At 40.8% G+C, this 19,044-nt stretch overlaps 1 protein-coding gene and 2 long non-coding RNA genes across 7 annotated transcripts in view; 2 read left to right on the top strand and 1 right to left on the bottom strand.

Moving 5' to 3' along the window:
- LOC117948369 overlaps positions 1-19,044 on the top strand; it is a 172,612-nt gene that overhangs the window by 90,309 nt on the left and 63,259 nt on the right. The gene's annotated exons all lie outside the window — the stretch shown is intronic.
- The window catches only part of rbbp8l (retinoblastoma binding protein 8-like), an 11,254-nt gene continuing 454 nt past the window's right edge, over positions 8,245-19,044 (bottom strand). The window contains exons 2-15 of one of the 5 annotated variants that reach the window (XM_034877975.1): positions 18,095-18,134; positions 16,910-16,998; positions 16,717-16,759; positions 15,617-15,712; positions 14,708-14,820; positions 14,382-14,457; positions 13,101-13,285; positions 12,959-13,002; positions 12,318-12,379; positions 11,254-11,983; positions 10,521-10,623; positions 10,363-10,421; positions 10,110-10,254; positions 8,245-8,717 (exon numbers count right to left, since the gene is read on the bottom strand). In XM_034877975.1, coding sequence (XP_034733866.1) covers positions 8,656-8,717; positions 10,110-10,254; positions 10,363-10,421; positions 10,521-10,623; positions 11,254-11,983; positions 12,318-12,379; positions 12,959-13,002; positions 13,101-13,285; positions 14,382-14,457; positions 14,708-14,820; positions 15,617-15,712; positions 16,717-16,759; positions 16,910-16,970 — 1,779 coding nt within the window. In that variant the 5' untranslated portion in view covers positions 16,971-16,998; positions 18,095-18,134 and the 3' untranslated portion in view covers positions 8,245-8,655. Of the gene's footprint in view, positions 8,718-10,109; positions 10,255-10,362; positions 10,422-10,520; positions 10,624-11,253; positions 11,984-12,317; positions 12,380-12,958; positions 13,003-13,100; positions 13,286-14,381; positions 14,458-14,707; positions 14,821-15,616; positions 15,713-16,716; positions 16,760-16,909; positions 17,003-18,094; positions 18,135-19,044 lie in introns of all 5 variants that reach the window. The other 4 variants (XM_034877974.1, XM_034877973.1, XM_034877977.1 and 1 more) reach the window with 4 other exon arrangements.
- LOC117948368 overlaps positions 10,823-19,044 on the top strand; it is a 21,035-nt gene continuing 12,813 nt past the window's right edge. Inside the window, exon 1 of the long non-coding RNA XR_004657421.1 lies at positions 10,823-10,833. This is a non-coding gene — a long non-coding RNA (uncharacterized LOC117948368). The remainder of the gene's footprint in view (positions 10,834-19,044) is intronic.

The following is a 19,044-nucleotide window of genomic DNA, read 5'->3' as shown; positions in this document are numbered from 1 at the left end:
AGCAGTAGGCCTACTATTGAATAGGGTAGAACAACACAATTCCATTCTGCTAAATAAAACATTCATTATTAATTTCCCTTGCATTCCTTTAAAAAACAACAACTTAAACTAAAATTCCAGTGCTGGTTCCATGGTATCAGAATTTTGGATATTCACCTCCATGGAAACAGGAATTGGTCATGTGACAAGGGCTGGGCAGACTGAGAGAACAGGCAGCCAATGGCGTTTTTCCATTTGTGTTACCGGCTCAACTGGACCCGGTGTGGCCGTGGCTGGTCGTCATGGCAGGAAACCCCCGTGACCCAACGCGACACACACAGAAAGTCAAAGGTGGGTTGTTTTGTTCTCTGCATGTGCCCCCTCCCCCCGTCTGTAGCTAGCAATGGATGATGATTCTCTCCAACCAATCAGCAGTCTACAGGTTTTCACGTCACGTTTTTGTATCGCCTCAGCTCGCTTGCAACCTCGACTGAGGTAGTACTACAAAAAAGTACCTTTCAGCAGGTACCGGGGACTTTTTTTCGTAATGGAAAACCATAGAAGTTGAGTAGAGTCGAGGCGAGGCGAGTAGATACCATGCAGTGGAAAAACGCCACAAGTGATAGTCCTCTGATCCAATGGAAATCACAACTTTCGTGATGGATAACACAATGGTCGTTTAGAGCTTTTCCGGGCTCTTTAAGTGTCAAATAAAGCGACACTTTAGAGTGTCGCTGTACCTTAACACAACAAGCGCCTGGAAGTACTTTTGAGATTGCTACTTAAACCAAAACTTGTGTGTGGTCAATTTGAAACCTTTGATTAATTGGAAAAAAACAAATTTTCCAAATGATTCCAATAAAAAAAAAAAAAGAAATTCCGTTGGAATTGTAATTTCTGAAAAGGTTCCAAGTTGGAAGCCCAATCCTACTCTTTACGTTGTTCAAAAACCTGTTAATTCTTTTAAAAAGCTGTTGAAGACTTTGTCTGTCAAACAGACCTTTAGTTAGATGAGATAAGGGAAAGTTAGGGGAACATTCTCTAGAGGTTGCAACGTTAGGGGAGGGTTCTCTAAAGGTTACAACGTTATGGGAAAGTTAGGGAAACGTTCTCTAAAGGTGGCAATGTTAGGGGAACGTTCGGGGAACATTATGGGAACATTCTCTAAAGGTTGCAACAATAAGAGAACGTTCCTGTAAAGGTTGCACTGTTAGGGGAACGTTAGGGGAACGTTATGGGAACATTCTCTAAAGGTTGCAACAATAAGAGAACGCTCCTGTAAAGGTTGCACTGTTAGGGGAACGTTAGGGGAACGTTATGGGAACATTCTCTAAAGGTTGCAACAACATGGGAGCGTTCTCTAAAGGTTGCAATGTTAGGGGAACGTTAGGGGAATGCAAGGGGAACGTTCTGAGAACATTCAATGTAACCAAAAACCAAAGTTCCCAGAACATTAAACCCACTTCCTTTTTCAACCAAAATCTAACCAAAGCTAACTTTCAGGGAACGTTCCCGCAATCAAACACAAACGTTCTCAGAACATTCTGGGAACCAAAAATTGTTAGCTGGGATGCCTTTCATTTTATTTAATTTTATTTTATTGTGAAGCACTTTGCAAATTCTATCTGTAGAAGGGCTATATAAATACATGTTTACTTACTTACTTACTTATATGTTTGATGGATATCAAGAGGATGGACAGAGGGAAACATTTATAAATGGATGGAGGCGTTGGACAGAAGTGAGGGACTCATTTGCATGATGCGCAGGACAGCTCAATAACATATTCAAATGAGTTTTACAGCTATAATGCTCAGGGCATCCTCTGGGCGGAGGCCGGCAGCGGAGCGGAGGCGGGGGCAGTTCAGCCTCAGGGCAACAACAGCAGCTCAGAAACAACTTTGTCAGAGAAAGCTCCGAGGTCTTTGGCTGTAATCCTTAATCAAGAGTCAGGATTAGAAACCGAGTTCCCCTCTGGATCCCAGGCTGCAGTGACGTAGACAGGGAGGGAGGGAGGATAAGAATGAAACAAATGAGATCAGATAAAAGGTAGAATGAGTTTAAAATTGATGACGGATAAAAGGAGATAAAAACAAATCCCAGCATGAGGGATAAAGGGAAAGAATTGGTGTTAGCAGCTGCTTACAGCTGCAGATGGTGTGGGTTAGGACACAACGAGCTGCCCAACGTTCAGTACAGGCCACCGTTTGTTTTTCAAAATGCAAGGGGAAATGAGTTCCTCGTTTAATGGGTTGAAGATCCACAGATAGTTTAATCATCACACTGGGAATGGCAGCGTACGTGGGTGTCAGACTGCATACAAAGGTCAAGTATGGGGAAGCTTTTTTAGTATCTTTTTGGACGTCTTTGTTGTTCTTTCCAACAGTTTTTTTTAGCATTTTTCAATGCTTCTGTTGCTTTTTTTATGAGGTTTCCCTTTTTTTTTTTGACAATTTTTTGCGAGGTTTTTGTCACCGGTCTGTTTTTTTTTTTTCTCAAAGTGTTTGTTGCTTCTTTCAGCGTTTTTGTCGCCTTTTTTAAGGGTTTCCCCAACGTTTTTCACGCCTTTTTTCCCTGAGGTTTTTCTTTCTTTTTCTCAAGTTCCTTTCCTTAAGTTATTAGTCTCTTTTGACAAGTTTTTTTTCAACATTTTTTTCAACAATCTTTTTGTCGCTTCTCTCAATACATCCCCGGACCGGCTCATGGTTATGCTGCTACAGTTTTAGACTGCCGGGGGACGTCCTTTGACACACTGATCTCCTCTCTTTTTCCATCTGTGTGCATTCATGTTTCAGAAATGCTTGTTGCTAACTTATCTTTGGGGAGCTCATTCCCTGGAGTCCTTATGTTTTCTTGGCACACAGTTTTCCGTGGATTGGGGTGGCACCTAAATCATGGTTGCATGGTCCCTGCTATGCCTCATGTGCCCTACTCAATCTGTAAAGTATCTTGAGATATCTCTTGTTAAAATTCGGTACTATAATACAATTGAATTGAAAATTGAAATGTAGTCTTTTCAGTGGATTTTAATGTTTGTATTACTGTATTTAACATGATTATAGAAAGTGAATACTCATATTGTATCTGGCAAGATAATCACATTTAGATTTCCCTACCCAAATAGTTTACCCCTAGTTTCTACATGGCTTTTCATCACACTGCAGCTGTTTTGCGTAATATCCTGAACAAAACGTCACAACACGATGCTTCGTGTGTTTCCCAGAACTCGTCATTATTCACTCAATAGGTGCGTGAGACACACACAAGGTTGTGTGGTAAACGGTACGAACTATAAGAGTCTAGTCATATAAAGTGGGAGCTACAGAAGCTACATTCAGGGACAGACACGTATTTCAATGGTAATAGTGCGTTCAGCAACAGTTTCTAAAAGTATACATTGCATCATTCTAAAAACAAAAGCTCCGTTGAGACCACACAACAACACAGCATTTAGCTTGACAGATTAGCATACTATAAAAGTGAAAACACAATAGTACACAGTAGCAAAGTCAATCATGTTTTAATCAACAGAGAGATGGGAAGGGCAGGGGGTGGCTGTTTTGTCAACTGACCACTGACCAATAATTGTACTTAATGGACTCTAATGGCATTTAAGAGGCATGACAGGAACAGTAGGAATCAATAAAACAGCATACATTTTCAAAAAGGACAAATAACCATCTCATATTTTGAGTAATCATTGGCTGATTTTGCGTATAGATCAGGACATCTCCATTAAGAAATATATTTGATGTATTTACACAAAATGGACACATTGACTTTCCAGTGTTGTATCACAAAAATAAAGTTTATTCAGCTGACTCTGTTACTGTGTTTTATCTCTTCCATCCACCCAGCTTACCGCAAGCTGTCACAGCTGTGAACGGAAAGTTTATACTTGCAAAATGTGTACATTCTGAAAATGAAAAAGAGGAAGAGGAACATGTTTCTGTCTTCTTTTTCTTCTTCTTTGTTGGTCACTTAACAGGTTAGTTTCTCCGGCAAAAATAACCAGCCTGTGGAAGTAATGCCAGGAAAGTGAAATAATCATAAGCACCTTAAATAAAGTTAGTATAGTGTGAGAGGAGCAATACGGGTTTAGGCATTATCAGGTGATGCCCAAACATGTATTTGTTTGGCTGTTAGATAACAAAAAAAGTACTTCTGCAAATGGATAATTAGATGGAATATTCTTTTTTTTTTTTTTTACAATATAGTGAATTTTAATTGGAAAATGTCAAAGGTAAAAAGTTTGTTTGGGGTTGGATGACACAGAGGATGACGTAATAGCTGCGTTGATACATTTTGATCAATAGCTTATAGAAGACTGAAGAGAGTTTTTTTTACGGTTAGGGTTACTTTCATTTTATTTAAGACGGGCCATTTATTTCTCATGTTTCTACAATAAGTTGTTCAGTATGCTGTTTATATCAGTTGTTTGTATGCTGTTTGAGTGGCACCTTGTAAAAATGGGCTGGTCCGTGTTGCAAAATGTGTGACTTTCTATGCATGACTGTCTCATTTCTTCACCAACAACAACTATAAACTGCTAAAGAGGATCTGCATTGGGAGAGTCTAACGTCGCTCCCTACGTCCATAATTACCAATCCTAATTGAATATTTTGATGAAATAATACACTGGTTGATATTGGAATGTCCCAGTTAGTATTATTCAGATTTATGCTAGCAGAATCTGGACACACCAGTTACATCAAACACAATGGACTGGGAAGTCACATGTTCCAGCTCAGAAAATGACGGATTTGAATATCTGGAAGCTAGACAGAATATTAATGTTAATGTAAAAGCACTCAGTGAGAACTTTGTTAACAGAGAAAATGCTCAACCCCAGTTATAGAACCACTAAAGCCAAACTAAGAGTGAGATCTCTTTTAATCAATGATGTGTTACAATGAAATGAGTTGCTGTGCTTGTTATCATTTTCAGCCAGCCACCACAACAAGTCGTCCAAACGGGCACACGACGATTGGTTGTTTAAATTGCCGCAGGAAATACACCCCCTAGGACGTTTTCCGTGCACATATCTAAACCACAGGACGTAATGGTCACGATTTTAAACACTTTGTTAACATTTTAATGCTGTCACAAGTTGGTTAGGTCAAGGTCAGTCTCGCATTGCCAGACCTTTCGCTACAACGCTGCGGAGGAGGGTCTGGCGAGTCCACACAGCATTCTGGATTGGAGATAAACATGCTCTGGTTTATTTTGGCATTTCTTTGATCCAATTACAATCCTCATGGGCGAATGCCACTGTGAAATAGCCTCGGGAAGGAACTTGTTTTGGTGGAACGTGTTTGTTCAAAAGTTGTTTTAGTTGTCCTCAGATTGTCTAGCTAGCTGTCTGGATTTACCCTGCAGAGATCTGAGGACCATAGTCCTCAAAACGTGATTCCCGAGTGGCTGCCTTGTGAGCCGCTCTGCGACAAGCACATACAGGGTGTGCAGATCAGACAGGGAGCAGATTAGACAGCGGAGTACATACAGGGAGCAGACCAGACAGGGAGCAGATCAGACAGCGGAGTAGATCAGACAGCGGAGTAGCATTGCACAGAAAATGTGAAGCGTAAGTGCAGCTTCACAGTTAAACTGCAAAAAACACTTTCCACGTACCATCCCGGTCAGGACAAGGTGGAGGGGGAGAGCATTGTGTGCAAAGCTAGAACAGGTGTTTTAGTGTCTAATATGAGGTGCTGGAGATCTCAAAGCTCACACGGAAAAGGTTTTGCGGAGATATTTAGTTGGAGCTGGATTTTGAAGCTGACAAAGAATAGATCATATTTACATTATTTCATATTAATTTATTTATCTGAAAAGAGCTAGTATTTTGTCACAAGTTGTTACATATTTTATTTTATTACATAAGTTATTTTCATGCCATTGAGGCATGATAAAGCATGTTCATTAACCCCTGAGAAGCCTGTCTGAATTTGTTTTTTCGAGGCCGGTTGAGTGATTTTTTGGAAATCAAAATATGGTCACCGTAACATACACTCTACTATAGGATTATTAGGAACACCATACTAATACTGTGTTTGAACCCCTTTCGCCTTCAGAACTGGCTTAATTCTACGTGGCATTGATTCAACAAGGTGCTCAAAGCATTCTTTAGAAATGTTGGCCCATATTGATAGGATAGCATCTTGCAGTTGATGGAGATTTGTGGGATGCACATCCAGGGCACGAAGCTCCCGTTCCACCACATCCCAAAGATGCTCTATTAGGTTGAGATCTGGTGACTGTGGGTCCATTTTAGTACAGTGAACTCATTGTCATGTTCAAGAAACCAATATGAAATGATTCAAGCTTTGTGACATGGTGCATTATCCTGCTGGAAGTAGCCATCAGAGGATGGGTACATGGTGGCCACAAAGTGATGGACATGGTCAGAAACAATGCTCAGGTAGGCCGTGGCATTTAAACGATGCCCAGTTGGCACTAAGGGGCCTAAAGTGTGCCAAGAAAAACATCCCCCACACCATTACACCACCACCACCAGCCTGCACAGTGGTAACAAGGCATGATGGATCCATGTTCTCATTCTGTTTACGCCAAATTCTGACTCTACCATCTGACTGCCTCAACAGAAATCGAGACTCATCAGACCAGGTTACATTTTTCCAGTCTTCAACTGTCCAATTTTGGTAAACTCTTGCAAATTGTAGCCTCTTTTTCCTATTTCTAGTGGAGATAAGTGGAACTTGGTGGGGTCTTCTGCTGTTTTAACCCATCCGCCTCAAGGTTGTGTGTGTTGTGGCTTCACAAATGCTTTGTTGCATACCTCGGTTGTAACGAGTGGTTATTTCAGTCAAAGTTACTCTTCTATCAGCTTGAATCAGTTGGCCCATTCTCCTCTGACCTCAAGAATCAACAAGGCATTTTTGCCCACAAAACTGCCGCATACTGGATGTTTTTCCCTTCTCACACCATTCTTTGTAAACCCTAGAAATGGTTGTGAAATACTCAAACCGGCCTGTCTGGCACCAGCAACCATGCCACAATTAAAATTGCTAAAATCACCTTTCTTTCCCCTTCTGACATTCAGTTTGGAGTTCAGGAGATTGTCTTGACCAAGACCACGCCCCTAAATGTATTGAAGCAACTGCCATGTGATTGGTTGATTAGATAATTGCATTAATGAGATAATAATAATAATAATAATCCTTCAGGTGAGTGTAGACTAGGTGGACAAAAACACAACTCCAAATCAATGCTAATGTTGCTCTGTCTGCTGAATGTGTGAAGAGACAATTCTCACACTGTTGTGGGAAGATGGAGCAAGTAGTCGTGAGCAGGTGAAAACACACAAGGTGAGTCCAATAGGATTTTGCAAAGATGGGGTATTTAATGTTCACCTCAAGTAAGGCCAATACGGCAAAATAGTGTTACAAAAATAAACTAGAATATGAACAGCAAAAACAAAATACTTTCACAAAATAAAAGTAAACTGACAGGAGAGTTAAGACAATTACAGAAAACAAAACCATTGTTTCCTTTTGACCTTGAAGCAAGTCATTGCAGACGGCATCCAACGGACTTACGCCCTACTTCCTCCGGTGTTCCTCATGCTCTCTCCGTCTCGAGCAGAAGCAACTGCCTGTCTATATAGGCCTGAAGCCCACCCCTCAAATTGGAACATTCCATTACTACAAAGCAGGGGTGGCTCAGGTGACTAGGACATACTGAAGGCTCTATACAGCCAAAATAAATGAATCTATCACACTAGACAGTCATATGATTCACATTAACAATTTTAGGAATAGGCTCACTGATGATTTAAACCTTGTGATCATTAACATTAACATAACAAAAACATATGAAAAGGCTAAAATAGGTAGCATATCGCTACAGTGACGGCTGCCACGTGCTCTTGTCACACACACACACGTTCTCGAAAAATACGGACGCTTGGTCAGGTGCCTTTGTCGTTGTTATAGGATGCTAAAGTAGACCATTAGCGTCATATAACACGCGCTTGGTTGTCACGTTTAGTGTCAAGGAAAAGCTAAATACAAGTAGTGTACGTTTGCCCCATGGTGTGAATTTCTGCTGCATCTGTGTGGCCAAAACACAGCTATTGCAAAGTCACAGCTATTTTATTTATCGGAAATATTTACAGTTTGAATGTTTGAATGTTGGCTACCCAAATTGTTTCCTTAGAGAATAAAGCTGCAGCTTGGTTTTTTACTGTGTATATATTAAAAAACACAATAAGGAAAATATAATATTTGAAATGTGGCATTTAAGTGTTTTCAGTTGTTTTGATTTTATGCCCCAGAACTTAACTTTTTTGTCGTAGCACTCTTATCAGTTTCCTTTTCAGCTACAGCAGGCAGCGCAGTTCAACAAAAAAAGGTCTTAAACCCCACTCATGCCCGGCACCAACAGAGCCAGACATTTCCCTCAGAGAGTTGGTGGAAAGCAAAACCGAGCTAACACAAGAGTAAATATTGGACTTACATTCTTCAGGTTGCCAGAAACCCAACTCCTAATGCAAATGAATAAAGGTTGCTCCATGTTTGGTGGTGTAAATACTACGATGTTTGCTAATCAACTTAAAGATCAAACACAAAGTAATATGTGAGTGTTGCGTTGTCCCCCAAGTGGGCAAAAACAGTCGGTGGATCCAGGTTCACGTGAGATCACAATGTGATATCTTTAGCTGGGGCTCTTCCCCTCAGCTCTCAAAGTGATCTGGATCTTCCTCCCCAGCTGGATGTCTGTGAGGAAAAAAGAGAACACTTCTGAGTGTGAGGGAGAAACAGTGGGAGGGCTACTTTTCATGATGGTTACATTTTCACATGTATAGATAAAGACCGAAGTAAAAAAAATTGTAAGCTGAGCAGATGTCAAAGACCCTGCTAACACCTGGTCTTGGGCCATCAGATCACAAGTGGACAACAATAAATGACCACAAAGACGCATTGTGATCCAATCACTAAAAACCCTTGCCCAGTTGGTTTGGGCCGCATTCGTCACACATCTCCTAATGTGCCCTGAGCCATCCTTCACAAGGACTTAATTATCAACTATCAATAAAGGATGTGGTGGTTTTAGGGAATTCATTTTATGAAGAGTAACAAAAAGTGTTGCGTGACCGTCTATCATTTTGTCTTATGGAAAGAAATGTGTTGGGCTCTGCTGATAGCGGGATCTCCAGCTAGTCTAGTAGTCTGGAGCAACAATAGTTAATTTACTGGATAATCGCCGGATGTCCCTTGTCTCGGAAAGCTGCTTGTTTCAGGAAACAACCTTCGAGCTAGCAACTTTGAATATGGCAAGTTTGCAACAAGGCAGGCCTTTTAGGGGAAGGATTTTAAAGATTCACAAGGACTATTGTTTGCAGCCTTTCCTATCTAACTGGAAGACTTTGGGAAATATTGGCCCGCATCTGCTATTGACAAAATACACGTCAACATTCTGGTAAGAGCAAATGAGGTTTACATTATTACATGTCATCTATCTTTTATCTAAAACGACTCACAATTGCTATATATGTCAGAGGTTGCACAACTAGGGGTTAAGTGTCTTGCTCAGGGACACATTCGTTGATGGATTGCAAAGGGAATCAAACCCATATCTCTCACACCAAAGGCATGTGTCATATCCACTGCGCCATCACCACCTTAACCAGGTTAGGGTTTATCCATGTCTCCAGCTAACTTCAATAGCTCATGTTACTGTATTGTGTTGGTAGTAACGAAATCTGAACACAATGGGTTAGCTGGAGAGGCATGATAGACACAGGTGGGCCTCGGCTGTCCACTTGTGTTCAGATCACTTAAACACCCTTCCAAGTTCATCAGATTCACACACAGCATTTTGGCTTCAGTGCAACGACATTGATACCCCTCAGTTTACTTTCAATATACAAATGGCGTATTTTATTTATGTGGGATGGTAGTGATGTGACTTGCAAGTGTTCACATCATCAAGACAGAGTTGTTTGTGTCGATTAAAATACTGTGCAAATTAATGTTGACCAAGTGGGGAAAAAACATTTTGTTTCATAAAGCTTTTAAAATGTGATTTGACTGATAGACTGCACCCAAGACAGACAGAAAGAAAGCAAGAAAGACACAGAAGGACTTGAAATATGAGCTGATGCATACGGTCTGTTTCCGAGTCTCTGTCGGTTTCTGTCTCCACAGATGCCCTCTTTCTCTTGCAGCCCTGGCTGTTTTCTTGTCCTGACACACTCTCGTCCTCGTCCTGCTCATCTGAGCTGCTTCTCGGCTCAGCTGCTGACGACGATGACTGCGATGAAGCAAAGGAAGCAAGTTAAAATAAACTAGAAACAGCTCATATTTACACATGCGTACAAAGCCTCAACTGAATCTGCTTTATTGGCTTGAATTACCGTACCTTGCCATGTGATAGTAAGGATTTCTGTAGAGCAGAATTCAGAGTCTCCAGCGCCACTACTGTTACAGAAACATGACCCTAGTAAGTATTATTCACCTATGCACAGTAGGTATATATGGATGCAAACACACAGACACATATGAATCTGAGCTCTTCACCTGGGCGTAATGATATAGTAAGGACAGGCACCTTCTTTCCATTCACGTTTTGGTCTGTCTTTCCTTTTTCCTCCTTTTTCTGCTCCAAATCTTTGATTACCTGCTGTGACAGAACCATCATATCATATTAGTCTGGATTGGTCAACGGTTAATTTACTGGGTAGTTTCGGCACCGCCAGTTCCACCGGGTGTCCGGTCAGTTGTCCCTCCCTTCTCTGCTTTCTTTGTGTTTATGTTAAACTCGGAACAACAACTTGAACCTCTGAGCTAACAAGCTAACGTTACACGCTGAAAATGACAAGTTTTGAAGAAAGTTTGTATCGTGCACCGAGGCAGGCCTGCTTGGTTGTTTTCGGGGAATGATTGTAAAGATTTACAAAGAATATGTACAGTAAGTACTGTCTACCTGGGACGTTAGGGGACCAATATGAGAGGAGTGGTTTGGACGAGGTACACATGGTGTTACACTGATAAGAGGAAATTACGTTTAACCATGTATCCGGCTTATCCTGCATCAACCTCTCTAACTGGGATGTTTTTGGACCGACAGGAGGGGATTGCTATGGACAAAATTTTGCTTACCACCCAAGATGATTGTGATTAATTTGAAGAAATGCCAACACAGCGCTGTGGAAATAGGTCTAGCAATTCAAGGCTATCATACCATGAACCCTGTTTGTCCCCTCTGTACCATTACCCCCATGTCTTTTAATCGTTTTGCCAAAACAATTACCTTGAAGTTACGGTCACTGGCAGACCCTTCCTCTGGTTGATTGACTGGTGGGATAGAGGGGCCTGAGGGAAGGACGATAGGAGACGGTGATGATACTGGTCTGAGTGGATTTTCCTTCCCGTCCTTGTCAGGGCAGCTTTGTAATCTCTCTCCAGTTTGTAGGGCTAAGGGTGAATCATCTGTTGGCATTTGGCTGGATTTGGACTTTCCATGATCCGATAGGTCCAGAGGCCCATCAAACGCCTCTTTAATATCTCCAGAGACCCTCTCGGTCTTCATTGGTGAGATGTCCTTTTTCTCCTTGGGCTTAGTTTGACACTCTACATCTCGTTCTGTCAGACTTCTCAACCTGAATACCACAGTTGGCTCTTTGGCAGGGGGTTGAGGGGTGCTCTGCTTGCGCCAGGGAGATGCAGAAACCTGACTTCTAGAGCTGGCATGTTGGCTAGTTGGAATCAGGTTGGGAGAGCATGGCAGGTAAGGTTTGGAAGAAGGTTGCGCCACCGGACTGGTCGCTGGAGCAGCTGGAGTAACCAAGTCAGAGGATTCAGAAAAGGGCCAGGGCACAGTAGCAGGGCTGCTCCTGGTTGGTTGAGGACGGCAGGGGACAGGGGCATGGACCACATGTCTAGTGGGGGTCCCTTCTCCACCCGCTAAGGAATAAAAGTTCTTGAGGAGAGCTTGAGGAGGGATAGAGGATCGCTGATCCAGTTCCTCAACATTCTGAGCTCTAAGTTATGTGAAACAGAAGCAAGGCAGATAGGGAGAGGTTAAAGCGACCGTGCAGGTCATTAGGGCCACAGCGTTGGGCAGTAATGTAGTATTTTGTAACAATAAAATGATCTCTTTTTCAGTAACAAGTAGTGCAAGGGAATACAATTTACAAGATTTGTAAATGTTTAATATGATTGATGGAAGCCGAGTAGTGGCTTTTGAGTCTTCTTATTTGAGTTCCCAAAACATTTTTTTTAAAATATATATCTCGACACACCCAATCACTGATTTGTAAATTCACTGTTCCACACTTCCATCCTCTCAAAAAGTCCTGTGTCCCTTTCTCTCACCTTCTCTCCATGACAAAGGTTACATTTTGTTCCGTCTTCCAGGGAAGAGGCTTGTATGACTCCTTTGAGAGTGGAGAAGGAACAAAGAAACAAAAAATGAATGTACAAATTAAAGTAACAGTTTGACATTTTGTAAACAGCTGAAATTGGCGTGAAGACCAACTACCTCGAGTTTGTCCCTTATGCTAAATATTTCCCTAAGTTATGGGGATCATTTCGGAGTATTCGTAAAGTCTCTTAGGTTGTCTCCTAGCCAAGGCTAAGGCTTTGACGGTACTTACTATCATAATACAGAAAATACAGTTACCATGGTTATGATACACTTACTACTTGACAGCATTCAGTTAGTGTTAGCTAGCATTGGGGTCTTTACACTTCATGATTTAACAAAAACAAGATGTAACATGTTAATAAGTAAGGTTTGACGTGCCAGTACGTGGATGGGGTTTTTGTTCCCGCCTGTTTCCACTTGTTATGCTAAGCTAAGCTAACAGCTTTCTGGCCACAGCTTTAATAGTAAAGAACAGGTATGAAAGATATGTTACATTATTTCGCTGACATGCACATGCAACAGAGAAGTGGTTAAAAAACTGCATTGTAATGGGTATGTATTTTGAGAGTTAGTTGATTTAGAAACTTACAAATTGGCTTCCGTTCATCCCTCTCAATTGTCTGTGTACACTTTCTGTTGGATCAGAAACAGAAAACTTAACTAAGGAGGAGGCGGGAATGATAAGCAACAAACAAACACCTTTCCTCCTCCCAACTCTTCCTCATCCTCACCTTCAGGTCTTTGGTTGGCCTCAGTTTTCAATGCAACATTGACACCTGCTGGCTGGTTACCGGCGCTGCTGGTCCCCATAGCGAGGAGGGCGTCAGGTCCAGAGGAGGGGGAATAGTCAGGGGGGCTGGTTGGTTTGATGTCTGGGGTGTTGCTCCTATTGGAGGAGTGGTCACTGTGAGCTCTGCTACACAAACAGAATTGCATAGTTGCTGTGTGAGATGTCTCCTAAGAGTTGTCTAGGAGTGAATGCTTGTTATGATGTTTTTCATACAGGCAAAATGTGTTGATACATATGCAGAGATGGGAAGTAACAAAGCACAATTACTATGTTACTGTACTCAAGTAGATTATTCAGATATGTTTACTTTACTACTTATTTTGGGCCAACTTTTTAGTTTTACTCCTTACATTTTTAACACAAACATCTGTATTTTCATCTCTGTACATTTTACAAAATTGGCTCGTTGCTTTAGTTTCAAATCATTTCAGTGGAGTAAGCGTAAGCGATTTTGCATCATCATGTGAATTCAATCTAATTGGATGGGACTATGATGGATGGGAGTTTTAATTGGATTAAACTCCTTAATAATGAAGGTCCTGTCCAATGATATATATATTTTGTGTATCTGTTTTATTCTCTTCTTTCTCCCAGCTGGTCTGGAATTCTACACCCCCCCCCCCCCCCCCCCCCCCCCCCCCCTTCATATTATTCTGGTTTATGGTACAAGTGGTGGTGTATATATGTCTTGTTTTGTTTTTTTTTTTTTGTTTTTTCCTCCCTGCCTTATCTGTGTTAATGTTGTATACCATGTGATGTGATGTGATCTGCAACCTAATTTCCCTATGGGGACAATAAACATGAACTAACTAACTATATGTTGCACTTCCGCACCGCTACAAGACAACTTGACAGATTTGGCGGCAATCATTGCAACTCACGTTAGCATTGTAGCATGGACAGTGACATGATTGAAAATAAATAAAACTATGTTGACTCTGACATGTTACATTTATTATTATTAGCACTCCATTTTCAAAGATTTACTAGCTTTCAGATCCTTTTCTCATTCGCAAGGTTACTTTTACTTTTGTACTTTAAGTACAATTCCAAGCTTGTACTTGTACTTGTTGAATAGAGAAGGTAAATTAGTACTTCTACTTCTACCCATCTCTGCATGCATGCAAACACATTGTAGTCATTGTAATATGTAGACAATCAAGGTTTCTTCTCTATCATATTAAGTTTACTCTAACTGTCTAATACAACAACATATACTCACTCAAGTGCTGCTCTTAAATTCCTGAGCTCATCTCTAAGTCTCTTGTTCTCCTTTTTCATGTTGGTCATCTCCCCCGCTACAACACAGACCACAAGTCATGATCAGAGGACAACACAGTCGCCTCTAAATTGTATTCTTTGGGGAAAGTAAACCTATGCATGGAAGGGTGCCACAAGGCAAAGAAGAGATGAATGGAAAAAAACAAAGTTTTGGTTCTGATGCAAGACTTATATGACCCATTAGAGACAAGTTAGGGATGAGGAAGGGATGACGAATGGATAGAAGGTTGGTTTTACAGATTTGACATACAGACATAAACAGAATACCTAGTAGAGAGATGTGCTGGAGGCTTTGTATCTGCGAGGCTTCAAATTCCATCTGTCTTCTCTTGGCCACCTCCTGAGTTACTGTACATCTGTCACACAGCCCCGCCCTCAGCCTACATCAGAAACATGATTTAAAAATGATAACGTTCACAACACACATTTAACAATCTATTAAAGGGAGACTGATTCCTTTTAGGAGAAGAAATAACACATTCTACAGTACCTTTGTTATTTAATGGCACCATTGCTTAACCCTTGTGTTGTCTCCCCATCAATCATGCAACTTTTAGTTTTTCTGGGTCAAAATTTGTAAAACGTTTTTTCTCACTTTTTTTAACTATTCCTGATGTTTTTGCTGACATTTTGGTCACTCTTCAATGTTTTTGCCAATTTATTTTCAGCGCTTTTATTTTTTTTTATTTTTTTCCAAATGTTTTTAAAGCTTTTTTGACATTTGGCACATTTTCCAATGTTCTCACTATACATTTATTTTCCAAATGCTATAAAATTGAAATGATCATTATTTTACTTCCATGTTTTTTTTTGACCATTTGGTTGAAAGACACCCACATTTCTGATGTTGAAACACTTTTAAAATGGGTCAATTCAATTTACTCACTTTATGCCACACATGCCTTACTTTCTCTAGTATCACTAGTAGTTTGTGGTAGCTGTCTTAGCTACCTGTTGCTATGCTATTGACCGTATACTGTGTTTGCTTTTCTGTAATTGTGCTACCATTCCAACATATGTTTGTTTCACCATCATTACCGTCAAATTAAATGTTGAAGTTTGTTCGCAGCCACTCACATTTCTCAGTTCACTCAGGGGCTTTGCAGCTACTTGGTCTGCTATGATAAACCAATGATATGTATTTAATGGTATGTCAACCAAATGTAACGTGTGTACCTGTTTTCCAGTGTCTTGATGTTCTCGATGAGTAGTCTCTGCTGTTCTTTCATCTGCTGATTTTTGGTGAACAGTTCCTCCATGCGCTTTGTATCACTATTTGCAAGCATGTATAGACACACACACACACACACACACACACACACACACACACATGCATACACACACACGCACGCATACACACAATGCCCACACATTGATTTTTTAAAACTTATTACAAGCAAAAACACATCGCATTTATTTTTTACATTTAACATATTTAGTAGCCTTTTCTGCCAGAGTCTTACAAAACACTCACTTAAAGAATATTATCTTCCAAAAACTTCTGTATCAAATGTGAACTCTTTGTAGTGAGTCAGTTAAGTCAGCTTTTATTTATCACCTATTTAGATAAAGATTAGTAGTAATTCGGAGTTGTGTAATGCCTATTATTCTTTGCTTTTTGTTTAATTTTGTCAGCGTTAATTTTGCAGCCATATATATATGAGTTGTACTTTGTGTAATGTGATGTAATGTCTTATGTGCATGTATTGTGTTTATTGTGAATGTGTAAATTGTGTTTCCACTGCATTTTAAGACTTTCTTGAATCAACTGCATTGTATTAAGAATCAAAAAATAATCCCGCCCCTTTGACCATTTTTTTACCAGTTCTTAGAAAAACGAAAGTAAGATTTTGTGACTCAGTAGCAAACTGAATGACTTGTTGCAACATGAGCTCCTTTTGCAAGCTAAACATGACAAAGGGGAAAATGGGGCCGGGTGCAGGACCAGCACGTCTGCCTGGTTCACAAAGACGTAGCCCGGCTGAACTGGCACACAGCTAAACTTGAATACATGGTTGTAATTTGGGTTAACCCAAATGATAAAAACTGGCTAGTGCAAAGCCTAATTTGATGCAGAAAAGGCACAAACTGTTGGAGAAAAATTTACCAGAATGCCGAAAATGATGTGTTTGACGGCAAAAATTCAAATTTTGCTCAAAAATGGAGATCCCAAACCCCCTCCAATGTTAAACCGAAAGATACGCCCTTGCTTGGATATGTTGTTAGCGTTGTCTAAACATGATCAGGGAGACACATCAGGTAAGGAATCCACTCACCAGCCCTTTTTGTTGGACAGCTCTTGGATTTTCCCCTGCCAACCTGGGAGTGAAAAAACACAGCGCACACCTGGATATAATTGTTGTAAAGGATTTGAGATAATGCTTTGTTGTACTCCAGCTGCATTACAACTTCTCTATCTCTCTTTAGTTTCTGTTACCAGTGGCTGTCGTTTACATGATTTCCACTTACCCTCCACTTCTCGCTCGTGGATCTCCCGCAGTTTGAGGAGTACGTTGTTGAAGCACTCCATTGCTTTGGTGACCCCTGATTATCCCAGTAAGACTGTACTACAAAAGAGAAACAAAACATGTGTTTCCATATTTTTTTATTTAAATTGCATAGAATGCTTTTAAACTGAAATCTCCTTTTCAATGAATGAAGACAACTTGACCTGACATGACATTACAACTTTTAACACACCCTAAATCCAGGGGTTAAAATGGGCCTGGGTTGTCCGGGGTTAGGCCTACGTTCTTCATCAGGGGACGCTTAATGTCTTTTTTTCTGTCGTAATAATTCAAATAATGAATGAAACATGTTTTCTTGATAGCTATAAAGAACATACTGTAGCCCTAAATGATGTCAGAACTTGCAAATATCAGAATCCAGTATTCTGTCAATGGGTTTCCTTAAAACCTAGCAGATCAGCCAACTCGGCCAAGATGGTGGCATTGCTTCTTGACACTGATCACCAGCCGTAGACGGAAACAAAGTAATTGACCTCAGTGCCCTCAGTCAGTCAGACAGCACAGATGGGACAGAGTGATACAGGATAACACCTGGGGAGAAAAATGGGCCAGAAGCTGATATTCTGCTTAAACTATATATTGCTTGTGTAAAATGATACTGTAATGTTATAATGTAATGCAATAAAGTTTGTGGCAGGTTGCCTCCGATGTTTGGAACCTAGCAAGCCTACACTGTTACAGTATTACAAGTACTCATGGAGTGTCAATATAGTAAATCAGTCAGAGTCATCAAGTGCTTGGGCGTTATAGCCTGAGGACTGTGTTGTGTTGAGGAAGTGCAGCAGTGCACTCATATAAGCCGTCCCAGTTACACAAATGTGGGAGCAAATTTGATTGTTATATCGAGGATGAATGAAAACTAGCTGGACTGGTCCTGCAAGATGTGGGACGCAAGTGAGCAGCCTGCATGAAACACAGCTTTTACAGCATGTGCATGTCACTGTAAAACCCTGGATCGCTTCTTACGCATACGCACTTACACACGCTTCTTATAGTATAATAAGATCATAAAATAATAAGATCCTGTGTTGAGTGAAGGTCTCAATGCAAACGTTCACTCGCTCACTCACTCACTCACTCACTTACTCACTCACTTACTCACGCACGCACGCACGCACGCACTCACTCACTCACTCATTCCTTCCTTCCTTCCCTCACTTGATCACCTATAAGCAAAATTACACACATTGAATGCTATTTAGCATTTTGATTAGTGGGAAATGTTGGTTCTCTCAACATGTCAGGATACGTCGGGAAAGTGACTGTTCAGATCACCTCAGCAGGGCAAGAAAAGACCTGTCTTTTACACACACACACACACACACACACACACACACACACACACACACACACACACACACACACACACACGTCACTGTGTCTAACTTTTGTTGCTGTGTAGTTACTTTGAATTTCCAGTTTATTCATCCTTCAAATCTATTGTTTTTTGTTGATTGCTATCAACAGAAGCATTGACACATAATGTGGAAACATGCAGCCATGGATGCCACACACCTATAGAGAGAGACAGGCTGTGTGGATAACAATCGGCCTGTATGTCTTACTGCTGCAGCACCACCCATCCACTGGGAGGTTTGTTGTATGATCGAAACCGAGAAGAAGGTTTTGTGTTCAGATTTCACTCACTGCTGTCATACAGTGTCAGCTGATGCTGTTTGGAACAAATGGAGCTGTCAGGGTCAACGACAAAAAAAAGCTATTGTCGCAGAGCTTGCCAGCTTGTCTGATAAACATTGGCGCTGAAATGAGCAATTGTGGAGAGTGAGGAAGTCATTTATTTTAAATGTGACACACGCACACACACGCACAAACACCCCCCACCCACACACACACACACACACTGTCTCTAATGTCCACAATTTAATGAGCAAATGTAAAAGTGAGTTGTTATATTACATGTTGCGTATGTGTTTTTGTGTAAACTTAATACTGTATTGTATAATATATATATGTGTGTGTGTTATCACAGTTTCTTTAAAAGTGCAGTAACCTTAAAAACACACACACACACACACACACACACACACACACACACACACACACACACAACAACAC

This window comes from Etheostoma cragini, chromosome 7 (genome assembly GCF_013103735.1).
Source record: "Etheostoma cragini isolate CJK2018 chromosome 7, CSU_Ecrag_1.0, whole genome shotgun sequence".
NCBI lineage: Eukaryota > Metazoa > Chordata > Actinopteri > Perciformes > Percidae > Etheostoma > Etheostoma cragini.
Note: the sequence above shows the minus strand (reverse complement) of the source record. Positions and strands in the feature narration are given on the sequence as shown.